Source organism: Propithecus coquereli, unplaced genomic scaffold, assembly GCF_000956105.1.
Source record: "Propithecus coquereli isolate 6110/MARCELLA unplaced genomic scaffold, Pcoq_1.0 Scaffold179, whole genome shotgun sequence".
In the NCBI taxonomy this organism is placed as follows: domain Eukaryota; kingdom Metazoa; phylum Chordata; class Mammalia; order Primates; family Indriidae; genus Propithecus; species Propithecus coquereli.
In genome coordinates, this window is record NW_012142634.1 from 931529 (window position 1) to 945153 (window position 13625).

General features: G+C 46.6%; 1 protein-coding gene across 1 annotated transcript in view; it reads left to right on the forward strand.

Moving 5' to 3' along the window:
* The window catches only part of CPXM2 (carboxypeptidase X (M14 family), member 2), a 100709-nt gene that overhangs the window by 77122 nt on the left and 9962 nt on the right, over window positions 1-13625 (forward strand). The window contains exons 8-11 of the mRNA XM_012642394.1: window positions 2504-2627; window positions 4098-4294; window positions 5328-5507; window positions 10285-10582. Of these exons, the coding sequence (XP_012497848.1) occupies window positions 2504-2627; window positions 4098-4294; window positions 5328-5507; window positions 10285-10582 (799 nt within the window). The remainder of the gene's footprint in view (window positions 1-2503; window positions 2628-4097; window positions 4295-5327; window positions 5508-10284; window positions 10583-13625) is intronic.

The window sequence follows — 13625 nt, forward strand, 5'->3', positions numbered from 1 at the left end:
GAGGAGATGGCAAGTGCGCTGTGGCCATCTTTCAGAATGGTCACAGTGTGCGGCAGAAAAAATGGGCAGCAGAGATGTGCCAGTTCTCATTGCCTTAGTGCACCTTTGTAGACAGGTAGGGAAGTGGGAAGAGCCCTAAGAATCCAAAGCCCTGGCTCCACCTGCTACCAGCTGGGTGACCCAAGGCAAATCACTCAGCACCTCCCTGAGCCTTAGTCTCCACATCTATAGAATGGGGACAGCCACCTGCCTTATCTCCTTCCTGGCTGTCATGGTGGTGAAGTCAGTAGAGAAACAGAACGTCGTCTTACTGCTCTTGTTAACATCATTATGACATTGTTACTGTGAGTCTTTTGTTAAAATGTGATGCCACTCATGTGAAGCCCCACACCACCCCTGCAGTATTTATCCTCATGGTCATGGCTACAGAAGCAACATTTCTCTTGCATGTTCTTTCTCCATTTATGGTGGGTTTCTGTTTGGGCCTCTTGTGATGCGAACCAGAGTCCTGTGTGGCCAGCTTTCTCTCACCTAAATATTGTGACACTAAGTGAGTTATCATAAAGGGAAGCATGTTTGCCCCCAGGAGCAGCGAGAGAATTAGATCCTGAATTCCCAACCAAGGCTGCCCTATCACCCCTCGTAGGTGTGTCTTAAAAGCCAAGCTATGGTAGCAATAAATCTTCCTGCTCTTTTAGAAATGCTCCTTGGTGCCCGTTAAACCCACTCTGCCCCGTCATTACAGAGAGTTGTATTATGAAAGGCAGATGAAGCATACAGCAGTATAACTCCACTGTATCATAAATTCGACATAATACCAATTTGCCAGTTCTCATAGATTTTAACCTACCATAAAATTTGCAACAGATTTGTTTATTTACACTTTACAAGGCCACTTTATGGATAATTCGCTAGATCAGGAATTTTTTGGAAGCTTGTTAGAACACATTCGGGTCCACGTGGTCCCCACCCTTCCTTGCTTCTGCCGCTCAGTGGCGGCGTGTCCTTCAAAGAGACGGCGCCCTCCCTAGTAGGCACCCACCCACCGACCACCCTACTGGAATGTTCTCCCTCTCTGCTTCTACAGCACCCGAGCTTCCCTCCTGCTCTTTAGCACACTGTCATGAAGTTGTCCCAGGAACACGCCAACCCCCACCACGAGCTCGCTGCCTGGTGCGGAGCAGGCTCCTCTGTAAACATCGAGTGAGTAAACATCTTTCACCTGGGGACTGCTGAACACACCTAACCCAGCCAGTCAAAGCCACTTTGCAGCTAACTCACAGGTGCTTGTTCCACCCTTGAGACAAGTCAACCTGCAGGGACAGGCGTCCCTGGCCCTCCTCCCCAGGCAGCTTTTTCTCCTGTGACTGGCAGAGCTGTCCTCACCTCATTTGGCAGCCTGTCTCATTCTCGCATCCGACTAGCTAAGTTTAAAGACAAAATTCAGAAAATAGCATGTATTTATTTCACTTCCTTGCTGAAACCTGCTTTTCCTGCCAATTAACCCCATTATTCCCATTGTCATGGCAACTCTGCGCTCTCCCTCCTTAGCACCTGTGAATCGGGGGTCACTGCCTGCCTCCTGTCCAGTGCTGCCCCGCAGGCTCCAGGAGGGCAGGGGCAGCGTCTGAGTCCTCAGCCTGACAAGGTAGATGCTCACTAAATTATGAAAAAAGTGATATTCAGTGAGAAATATTTATTTGGTCAGGGATAGAAATATAAAAGGCTCAATCTGTCCCCTCAGGCATCTGCAGTCTAGTGAGGGACAATAAGAAAACAGGAAATCACAGTGAAAAAGTAAGGAACACAATCAAGAGAGGTGATAGCCTCCACCAGGGAGGTGATAACCACAACCAAAGGAGGGGTCTTGGTCCCTTTGGCCTGTGGTAGCAAAAATACCATAAACTAGCTGGCTTAGAAACAACAGAAATTTAATGCTCACGGTTCTTGGGGCTGGGAAATCCAATGTCAAGGCGCCGGCAGATTGGGTGTCTGGGGAGGGCTCACTTTAGTTCATAGATGGCGCCTTCTTGCTGTGTCCTCACGTGGCAGAAGGGGCACACGAGCTCCCTTGGGCCTCTTCTGTAAGGGCACAAATCCCACTCGTGAGTCCTCTGCCCTCATGACCTAGTCACCTCCTTAAGGTTCCGCCTCTTAATACTATTGCCTTGGGGATTAGGTTTCCACACATGAATTTTTGGGGACACATTCAGACCACAGCAGGAGGTGGTGGTAAGTACAGGGCCGGGGTGGGGGTGATGGCCAGGAGCTCCTTCCTAGAGGAGACGAGGATAGAGCAGGTGCTGGGAGGAAGGGTGAGGACTATCCTGGGAAAGGGGTGCAAGGGGAGCATTCTGGGCGGAGGTGACACTAGCTGGGATGTGGGAGGGTGGGGAGTTCGGGGGGCTGTGGAGCAGAGCAGGAGGTCGCTGTCTTCTTGGGCTCCGCCCCTTTCATGGGTAGGCAACATGGCTCAGAACCCTCAACCCACTTTGCATTTCAGTTGATGAAGGTCGTGAACGAAATGTGCCCCAATATCACCAGAATCTACAACATCGGCAAAAGCCACCAGGGCCTGAAGCTGTATGCCGTGGAGATCTCTGACCACCCTGGGGAGCACGAAGTCGGTAAGCAGGGCCCTCTGGGAGGCCGGAGACCGGTAACCTGAGAACATTCGTGAAACAGGGCACCAGCTGTCCATGCAGTGACCCTCTCCATAGACAAATTCTGCACTTGTTGATGTCTGATCTTACGATAGGGTCCATAGAATTATTTAAACTAGAAATACCCGCCTTTGCTCCAAGGGGACCATATTTAATTCTGTGTTCTCCACTTCTAGTCACAACAGCCAGGGAAGAAAGTGGCTGGGGACAGTTAGGACAGAATTTCCTTCTCTTCCAGTACTCTGTGATCAGTAATGGCTCAAATTAGAAAGCTTTCCCTCCCTTTTTAAAAAAAGTTTCAATTCTGTTTTTAGATATTTCCTGTTTTTCAGCCATTTCCCACCCAATCGCTCCCCAGCCTGTGTTCCTGCAGGTCGGGTGGGCTTCTCTGGTTCTTTTTTTATTTTTTTAGTAAATCTGGGAGATCTTTAGAACTTTGCTGATATTTAGGTACAAAGATTTGTCTGATTCATTCAACTTTAACATTCATCAACATCTCAGGTTTCTTTTACATGGCGAAAGCTTCATGTGCTGGTGAGATCAGTGTCCCCACGGCAGCAGCTTTGCCGGGGAGGGAAGGAAGGAGCTGTGTCATCTGCCTCTGCCCAGAGCTGACAAAGCCCAGGCCTGAGTCTGCTCGGGCTGCTGTGGCAAAATACCTGAGGTGGGGGATCTGTAGACAGCAGAGATTTATCGCTCACTGTTCTGGAGGCCGGGAAGTCCGAGACCAAGGTGCCAGCAGCTCAGTGCCTGGAGAGGGCCTGCCCCGCTGGGGCGCCTTCTAGCTGTGTCGTAACGTGGCGCGGGGGAAGGGCGAAAGTGCAGACTAGTTCCCTGGAGCCCTCGTATAGGGGCACCAATCACATTGAGTCTTAGGGAACAACATAGGAATTGGGGGGGCACATACATTAAACCATAGCACCCCCAATGTTTCAAAAGCTGAGCTTTGAAGGAGGAAAAACTCCAAGACTGCCCCGTTTACAAAATGGTGTCACTGCCGATTTGCCTGATAGACTGTTTTCTGCTTATATTCATTCATCTTTGTGTCTTTGTAAAACTTACTAGAAAGTTCTTTTAAGAAAAATAATTGCCTCCCAGATGATAAAAATAATTGCTGTGGCTTATGTTCAACTTGTAAATTGTAAACCCTAAACGCTACGCTATTTTATCTGTTCTTGGTAAATAAGAATGAACATTATCACTGCGTGACTGGTATCACGTATGCTTTTTCTAGATATTTTCTTATATACCTGACTGTCTGGGAACAAAGAAATTGTCCTGACATAATTGTAGAGGTTTAACTGAAAGAATAGGGCTGAAATTGTAAGTTTATATTAGTATTATGCAGAGATTTTCCCACAACACAATGTGATAAGCACTGTTTGGCTGCGAGCATCTCAGCATGCACCTGTTTCCCTCCGTCTTTGCGTGAAGGTGAGCCCGAGTTCCACTACATCGCCGGCGCCCATGGCAACGAGGTGCTGGGCCGCGAGCTCCTGCTGCTGCTGCTGCAGTTCCTGTGCCAGGAGTACTTGGCCCGGAATGAGCGCGTCGTCCACCTGGTGGAGGAGACCCGGATCCACATCCTCCCCTCTCTCAACCCCGATGGCTACGAGAAGGCCTATGAAGGGGTAATGGCCCTGCACCCCTCCCCCACGCCAGCGGCAAAGCCCCGCTCCAGAGTATGCCCGGCCAGGAGTCTGTGAAATCCCACCTTACAAGCTTTACGTTTGAGTGTCTCTGCTGACACAGGGCAGCCCACAATGCTTACGCAAGATGCAAAGCAGGAGTTGAGAATTACGGTGACCCTGAGAGCTGGACATGCCAACTAAATGGAGAAAGTGAACGAGATAACAATATTGCCACACATACAATGATGAGTGTACAATAGGAACACCTATGTTGCCTGAGCACTTGATCGTGGCGCTAACCTTGGTTATTGCCTTTAATTCTCTCATCAGTCCTCTGAGGAGAGTTGTTTTTGTTGTTTTGGTATATTGTTTATATCTCCTGTTCCAGTTATGATGCGGAATTTGTACAGATGATAAGTATGCATGGAGTACACATATGTACTAATAGACTTACGTATATAGAGAATATAGAGCATAGTTAGTATTATATCGTGTTGTGTATCCAGACTGATATATCACAATGTGTGGGGATGAAATGGAAAACTGTATTTAAAGCAATGGTACCTACCAAATGCAAGCTTTATGTTACAGAGCGCAGACGTGCAGAACTTGGGCTGTGTATATTGGTGCACACAGTTGTTAGGGATCTGCGTGTTAAATAGTGAGCCAGACTCGTGGCAAGGCAGGGAGGATGCATTGCTGTGGCGGCTCTTGATCCTGCGATGATGGACGCGTCACCACTCAGAGGTTCTGCTGAGCAGCGTGGAAGGGAGGAGGGCAGGGTGAAAGATGGGACCAATACTCTGAGCAGGGGTGGCCTCTGCATTCCCTCCTTGAAGAAAGTGGCTGCATCACCCGTTACCCACCGAATATTAACTGAAGGCTTTTCAGCATTCTCTTTGGGATGCCATCCTTGGGTCAAAGGGCATCCAGAGATGCCCCAAGGGGGGGCGGACACAGGTGCATCTAGTATGGCAGAAAGTCAGGATTTCGCTGCAGCCTGTGGGTTCCTCACACTCCGATTTGTTCTCAGGGCTCGGAGCTGGGGGGCTGGTCCCTGGGGCGCTGGACCCACGACGGGATAGACATCAACAACAACTTCCCCGACTTAAACACGCTGCTCTGGGAGGCCGAGGACCGGCAGAACAGCCTGAGGAAAGCTCCCAATCACTATATTGCAATCCCTGAGTGGTTTCTGTCGGAAAATGCCACGGTGAGTAAAAATATCCCGCATTTGTAGAGCAGCGGAAGGCCAGGCGTAACCCCGCTGGTATTTGCAGAGGATGTGACATTTAACAACGAGACAAAACCACTTTTTCTTTCATGTTTTCTCTAAAAAAGCAGGGAAATGTGCTAGATAATAACTACCTTTTAAATTGATATTCGGGGAGATTCTTCTTAGAAGCGAAATCATTTAATTATATTTCTTAACAAATATATAGTGCTGCAAAACCAAAACAGCCTTTCCTGAAGTGTGCATGCTGTTACTGCCATGGCCGTCCTCACCGCTGTCAGCCACACCACGGTGAAATTGTCCTTAGCCTTCACAGAGTGCTTCATATATTTTATTTTTATTTTAGTGAGTCCCCACGGGATTACTCTGTGTGGTGTTTCTTTGGAAAGAAAAGTGAAATTGGATGATAAATGTTTACCCCAAATTTCTCAGGTCTTGTTTCACAAAGAGTATGTTGTAGAAGAAATAATTTTCGCAGAATGCCCTGTGCCTTTTATTGCCTTCTCTGACCACAGTAATTGGCCTCTTTACCCTTATTCTTTGGTCGTATTTGTCCTTCTCGAGGTCTGCCTTGATAGGTGTATAAGTTAGTGTTCGGTTCAGCTGCAGCAATAGAAAAATCAAAATAACAGTGGCTTAGCAAGGTAGAAGTTTCTTACTTTTGTCACATAAAGGTGCCCTGGAGGCAGATGGGTCAGTGGAATAGAAACCCCATGACCATCAGGAGACCAGGGTTCATCCATCTTTCTGGCTCGACCTTGTTAGCATGCCACATTCACCCTCAAGGTCATAATCCAAGGTGGCAGTGGGTGTTCTAGCTGTCATGTCTGCGAAGGAAGAAGAGGGAAAGGGCTTACAAAAAAAGTTCTCCTCTCAGATAATTCAACTTCCTGTAAGAGGCATTGCTAGAATTCCTGCATAATGCTCCTGCTTAGAGATCATTGTCCAGAATCCAGTTGCACATGGTGTTAGCCACTGCAGGGAAGGCTGGGAAGTGCTGTATTTTAGGCAAACGCGTTGCAAGCTCAGAAATGATGTCTCCATCGAGGAACCCCAGGAGCTGGGTACAGGACAGCAGCTCTCCTGCTCAGCCTGAGAGTTGCAGCCTGGATCCAGAACAGCACGTCGGGCTGCCACTTACTCGGGGAGGCCAGCACGGTGGTCTCATTTAGTGACTCACAGTACAGTGTCACCCAGGCCCTCAAGAGCAAGCAGTACAGTGATGGAGACAGACAGTGGCCGTGCCACTTGGCTTAGTTAGGGGGCCCAACGGCGCCGACGCGGGCAAGAGATGGGGGGTAGCCCTCTGAGTCTTCTGTCTTCTGGTCCTTCCTCATGTTTCCTAATTCCAACCCACAGAACCCCTGCTTTGTTTTGGTTTTTTTTTCCAACTAATGTCCTAATGACACTTGGCGAAGGTGAGAATTCAAGTGATGTTATAATTTGGGAACATTTGAACCAAAATTGGAATTTGGATGCCAGCTTTTGTAGGCCTGAGGCTACGAGAGATAAGTAATTATTTTAGCACAGGCTTACAAAGGCCCTGGATCTCAGTCTTTGCTTTCAGACCAGAATTTGGTTTTTTGAGTTTGTCCTTCTCTAGAATTATAGGGAGAATTACACCAGTCTGTCATCACCAATACCTTTTCTCAATTATAGATAAATTAAATAGATGAGATATCAGCAAACATAAAGATTTGGATAACAAAATTAACAGGCTTGACATAAGGGGCCTATAAGAATGCAACAACCAATAATTAGAGAATATTCTTCTCAATAATTGTGGAACATTTTCAAAAGTTGATGATGAACTGGGCTGTAAAGGAAATCTCAGCAAATTTGAGAGAGTAGGATTCAGGCAGACCATGACCTTGCTCCAGAACATCTAAACTAGAAGACAGTAATAAGATTAATGAAAACATCATCATGTATTTAGAAAATTTTTTAAAAAAACCTCCTCTTAGATAATTCAGTTTCCAGTAAGAGGCATTCCTAGAATTCCCACATAATACTTAAAAGAATAGATCAAAGAAAAATTCATACTGACAACTAAAAAAAAAAATAGAACTGAATGATAATGGAAATATTACATATCAACATTTTTGGAGTGTAGCAAAAATTAGTGCTTTAGGTAAATCTATACTTTTAAGTGATTTTATTGCAAAAGAACAAAGGCTGAAAATAAACTAGCTTAAGAAGTTAGCAGAAGAATAGCAGAAGAAACCCAAAGAAACTAGGAAGACTGTGATTAGAAAGAGCAAAAGTCAATGAAATGAGAGAAAACAAAGAAATAATATGAAGCAATTTGTCTACTGAAAGAAGCATTTGATAAAATTTAATAATCATTCACAATAAAATCTCACAGTAAAACTTTAGAATATACCCTTCAGTATGAGGAAGGCTGTTTTAGGCAAGACGCAAAGTGCATTAATCATAAACAATGAATAAATCCAACTACATGGCAATAAGAGATTTAAAAGTTTTTTAAATGTTAATGTTAAATGTTACCAAAAGCTCAGCACTTGTCCTCGAGGCCACATCAGAAGAATAAGAACAAGTAGTTTGAGGAGAAGGAAAGAGAAGTTTATTACTTTGCCTGCAAAGGAGGAAAATGGCAGACTATTGGCTCAGAGTCCAAATTCCTCTACATAAGCAGAAATACAGAGCTTTTAAAGGGAGGACACTCAGTTCTAGGCTATTGTAATTTAACTATAGTTGATGATTCTAATGTTCTATCTCTGCCTGAAGACAAAGCCTGTGACCTCCGCCCACCTGGGAGGCCCACCTGGGATGGAGCCGACAGTTCAGCTGAGCTGTTTTCTGTAACACAAAGAACAAAAGACACTCCCCTGCCCCTCAGACCACCTGCCCAATGCAGGGATGCAGGTCTTAGTTCCCAAAAAGACTGGGAGAAGTTTTAAAGAGACAGAAAACATCTTTTTCCTTTTTTTTTTTGCAGGCCATTGCCTCTATTCCACTAAGACAAGCTAAAAACTGGAAGAAGTTATTTGCAAATTATATAACTGAGAAAATTAGAATTTTAAAATATGTAAAGAATAACAAATAAGAAAAATATAAACAGCTCAGTAGAAAAATGGACAAAAGACATGAAGAGGCAATTCACGGAGGAGGAGACAGATGATTAATAAACATGAAAGGATGTTCTCCCTCACTAGTACTAATGCAATGCAGGTGGGAGAACATCTTACACTCATTGTTTGGCAAAATTAAGAAGTCTGACAATACTCAGGTGTTGGAGGGGACGTGGGACAATGGATCTCTTACACATTGTGGGTGAGTGTAAATTAGCACAAGTTTGGAAAATAATTTTATTACCTCGTAAAGAGGAATATTTATATACCCTATGGTTCTGCAATTCCAGTTCTGGTGATGTATGCAAGACAAATTCGAGCACATGTGTAGGAGAAGACAGTATGAGAAAGTTCAAAGCAACACTGTTTACTATGGCAAAAAATTAAAATTATCTAATGCCCATCACCGTAAGAATAGATAAATGAGATCTTCATATTGAAGTGAAAAAGCCTGAACAAAGCTTTATTCAACAATAGGTATGAATCTTAGACATACAAAACTGAGTGAGGAAAAAAACAAATTGCAAAAGACAAGCATCGGTATGGTTTCTCCCGCCCCTGCCTTTGGATCAAAAGCAAGTAAAACTAAATGGTGTATTTTTAGGCATACACATATAGGATAAGACAAAAGAGAGAGAATGTGAATCATGTCATTTTTAGGATATAGTGATTACCTCTGGCGGGAAGCAGGAGGGTGGATAGATGGAATCAAGAGGCACAGTTTTCCTGAGATCTGGTCCTGGGGTTGGATGGTGGGTTTGTAGGTGTTTATTGTATTAAAATATATAACAGAAAAGGACCAAGCACAGACCCACAATGACACTGTGAAATGAACTAGTTCTATGATTAGTCCGATCCAGGGTCCCTGATATGTTTAAAAAGCAAAAACAAAACTTAAATGAATCCCATCAAGTCCATTTCACTCCTTAATCAATTCTCTATACTGCACAGTTAAATGATTTCCAGTGTTTATTTCTTTGTCATTATCGATTTTATCTTACAGAAATTATCTTCATAGAGATTCGTAATTTATGACAGATATTTGATTCACTGATCAGTATTTGACCATATCAAACTTTACAATTTTAGCTTTTAACACAGTTTTCTTTTCTTCTGTTAACTTTTTATCATAAAAAAATGTCAAACATCCAAAATTAGAAAGCTATAAAGGATCCCCGTGGACCCTTCTCAGCTTTGACACTGAATCAATTCATGTTTCAAATACCCCTTCACCCACTTTCTCCTCCTCCTCCAGATTATTGAAGCAAATCCCAGGCATTATATCATTTCATTTGCAAATATTTCAGTAGGTATCCCTGAAAAATCAGGATGCACTTTTAACACCATCAAGTCTTGCCATTGTTATATCAAAATAAATTATTTCTTACTATTCTAAAATACCTGGTCAGTGTTCGTGTTTCCTCTGTTACCATCCCCCACCCTCCAGTTTATTTAAATCAGGTCCAAATAAAGCCCATTCATTCTGATTGGCTTAGAAGCCTTTTTAAGTTTCCTTTAAGTTTTCCCAGGACAGGTTTTGAAATTCCAAATTTTCCTTAGATTATTGCATAAAATAATGGCTTTTCGAATATGCTCCTATTTTAAAAGCTAGAGAAAGAAAGCAGTTTCCTTCCTACTTTATTTATCAGTTTCAATGCTCACAGGTGGCCGCGGAGACCAGAGCAGTCATAGCGTGGATGGAAAAAATCCCCTTTGTGCTGGGCGGCAACCTGCAGGGGGGCGAGCTGGTGGTGGCCTACCCCTACGACATGGTGCGGTCTCCGTGGAAGACCCAGGAGCACACCCCCACGCCCGACGACCACGTGTTCCGCTGGCTGGCCTACTCCTACGCCTCCACGCACCGCCTGATGACAGACGCCCGGCGCAGAGTGTGCCACACGGAAGACTTCCAGAAGGAGGACGGCACCGTCAACGGGGCGTCCTGGCACACCGTCGCGGGAAGTAAGCCTCTGTCCGGGCCTAGGGGACATCACAGGCCCAGCGACAGCGGGCTGCCATGACCACTGTTGCCTGCGGCATTATTGCTAAAGGACGATGCCATAGTCAGGCACTTGCCAGGTGCGGGCCTTTGACTAAGCAGTCACAGGAGCCCGCCTGTGATCCTTGCCGCGGGCTTTGGAGGGGTGTGCCTTCCTCCCGGGTCATAAATACACGACTGGGGCTCGGCTCCAGAGGGATCTGCTCACGTGAGGAAGGAGCAGAGCTGGTGTCTGTTTGACCGTGGCCTACTCTTAGCCGCTGCGCTGTTCGGATTTTACAGGGCTAGAGATGGGTGCAGTTGGACTTAGTGGCAATATTGGAGCGAACCAAACAATCAGAAAAGCCAGGGAGGAGCAGAGGGCGTGCTCGTGCTGGCGCAGAAGCAGGGCTTCTCGCCCGGAGCCCTTCTTATTCTGGGCGATGTCCCGTGCTGTCAACCCGCAGCAGGGGCTGGGCATTGATCCCAAGCTCAGGGGTGAAGTGACTCCGAGCTTCAGGGGTGTTCTGAGACCCGACATGTGGTGAAGACCGTTTCGTACATATCCGCCACCCACTGGCAGTCAGCATGCCGGGCCCCCATCCCAGCCACAGCGCGTGGTCAGCGCCAGCGGTGTGGGCGGTGGGAGGTGTTGCTCCTGGCATCCACATTGGGACTTCTACTAGAGACTTCAGGAACCCCCTTGAAGCAGCCAGAGGACCCCGTGGTCCGCATGTCAGGACTGTTTTCAGCCCAGGTTCCTAAACCAGGGGGGATGAGGAGGTCCTATTCCCTAAGGTCCCTCTGTATTGGATCGCAAGACCCCAGGCATAATGCGCATTGCTTATTTCTTCACTTTGTGAGGGTCCATCAAGCCCATGATGAATTTGAAAAATATTCTGTGTCAGATAGACGGGGGCTTAAAGCCTACTCTATCATTTGATTACTGTGTGACTCTGGGAAAGTTACTTTACCTCTCTGAACCCTCATACTTTCCATTTGTAAAATGGGCATGCTGCTGCTGCTGATGACGATGGTAACATCTCCTTCTGGGATGCTGTGAGGATCACATCAGGGCAGGGCGTGGCTGTGCCCAGCTTCTGACTTACCAGAAAGGCTCAGTTATGACAAGTTCCCCCCTCCCACAACTCCTTCCTTTCAGTAGCATGCTCGCCACGAAATCCGTGTTATGAGCATATCCTTACTCTCTGTTTCACCACACTAATTAATTAGCTTTAATATTATTTTATTTTGCTACTTTTCAAGTATGTTTCCACCCTTGGGAAAAGAAAAAAAAGTAGGAATATTCGTTTCTGTGACCATGCGAGAACATGTGCAAGCTTGCCGTGTTTTCTCGGTCACAGAGCAAGCAGAGGCATCTTATCTGTCTCCATCATGAAATAAAAAAATAAATGCAAATCTCTGTCAGGAAAATTTCCCGATGGCAAAAACACTTTTGTTTTTCAATTTTTGCCCTAAAAGCCTCCCTACAAAACTCTTTCAGCGCGACGTCTGTTTATGTTTCGTGGCTGCGGTGACTGAGTCGGGTCTGGACACAGCTGGATCCCAGTGTCGGGTCAGCAGTAGGTTCTGAGAAGGGGCTGCTGCATAATCGCATTGACAGCGTTTGATTCTTTTCCTATCAATTACATTTTCCGTTATTTCAGGGACTTTGTGGCAGAGCCACGTGGTGGCTCGAGCCTTTTTAGTCATTCTTCTTCCTGGCGGTGTGACGAAGTCTGCAGATTCACGTCTTTGTAGTTTAATGAAATATGATTTCTCATTTCCTCCCCTCCCCCCGCATCTCCACCTTTCCGCTCAGCTCTTTCCCACGCGTGGACAGTGCACTGCCACGCGCCACGTGTTGGGGAGTGGGCCGGCGGCGAGCAGGGTCGCACATTTCAAATGCTCACCATTCACAATGCGCACACTCGTTCCAGAGGGCCATGGTCCTCCCTGTTCCTCGCTGCAGTGCCCACCCTCTCCTGCGCAGAGAAGCGGGCGTGTGATAGCGTCAGGGACACGTCTCTGCGTTCCACGTTGAAGTGGTGATAAGAGAAGGAGTCCAGTCAGAGAGAGAACACAAGGGAACATCTTGCCATCCCCGCCCAGGACTGAAGGCTTGTAAAGAACTGGGGAGGTCACAGCCCCTCGTCTACGTGCCTCAGACAGGAAGTGGCATTTGGCTTTCAAAGCCATTCCCTGGTCAAGGCGACACTCTCTGGACACAAGGCCCATGCCTCCCCACAGCTCTGCTGGTTCCTCGTCATGCTGCCAATTTTTCTAGAACTTCTAGTGCTTTGAACACATATTGCTAAGTGGCAGGTCACTCTGGGATTTTTAAATATCACATTTATTTCAGGACTAGCAAGGCCTAAAAGGGTGGGAATAATGATAATTTTATGTGCAGAGAGGAGTCCAGCCCTCCCAGGAAGTCAAACCTGTGCTCACCAGTGACTTTGTTGTCCCCTGGCCTCCTCCTGCCCTCTGCAATGCCTCACTGCGGAGGTGACTGGATGACCTTTGACCAACCTCCCTTAACCCGGCCAGGCCGGTGCGGAGGATTCCCCACTGACTGCCGCCTCCTGGCCTCTCACGCCACTGTGCTTACTGTTCCTGGTTTTCTCACGAGTGTGCTCTGAGGTCTGTTGTGATGACACGTGCGTGGTTCCCAGCTGGAATCCGGCAGGGACTGGCCCTATCTTGGGTACCATCTTGCCTCTGACTTTAGCAGATTGATACAGAGTTGCTCTTGACATCCAAAGCCATGGATTTGAAACAGACGTTTAGACGGAGCATCGCAGGAGTGGGTCCCACGGTGAGCTCAGTGAGAAGGGAGGAAGAAAGGATGTCCGAGAGCGTGGTTGGTGGGCGCTCAGCAGCCCCTCTCCTTCTCTGGGTCCGTGCGGAGCCCGGCCCACCCAACTTCCACTTTCTGTGACGCTGACCCTCAGAACCCAGGGAGGGCTGGGTTTAGAGGAGCCTCCAGACACTTACGTGGAACATAGCCTGCTAATCATCCTGTTC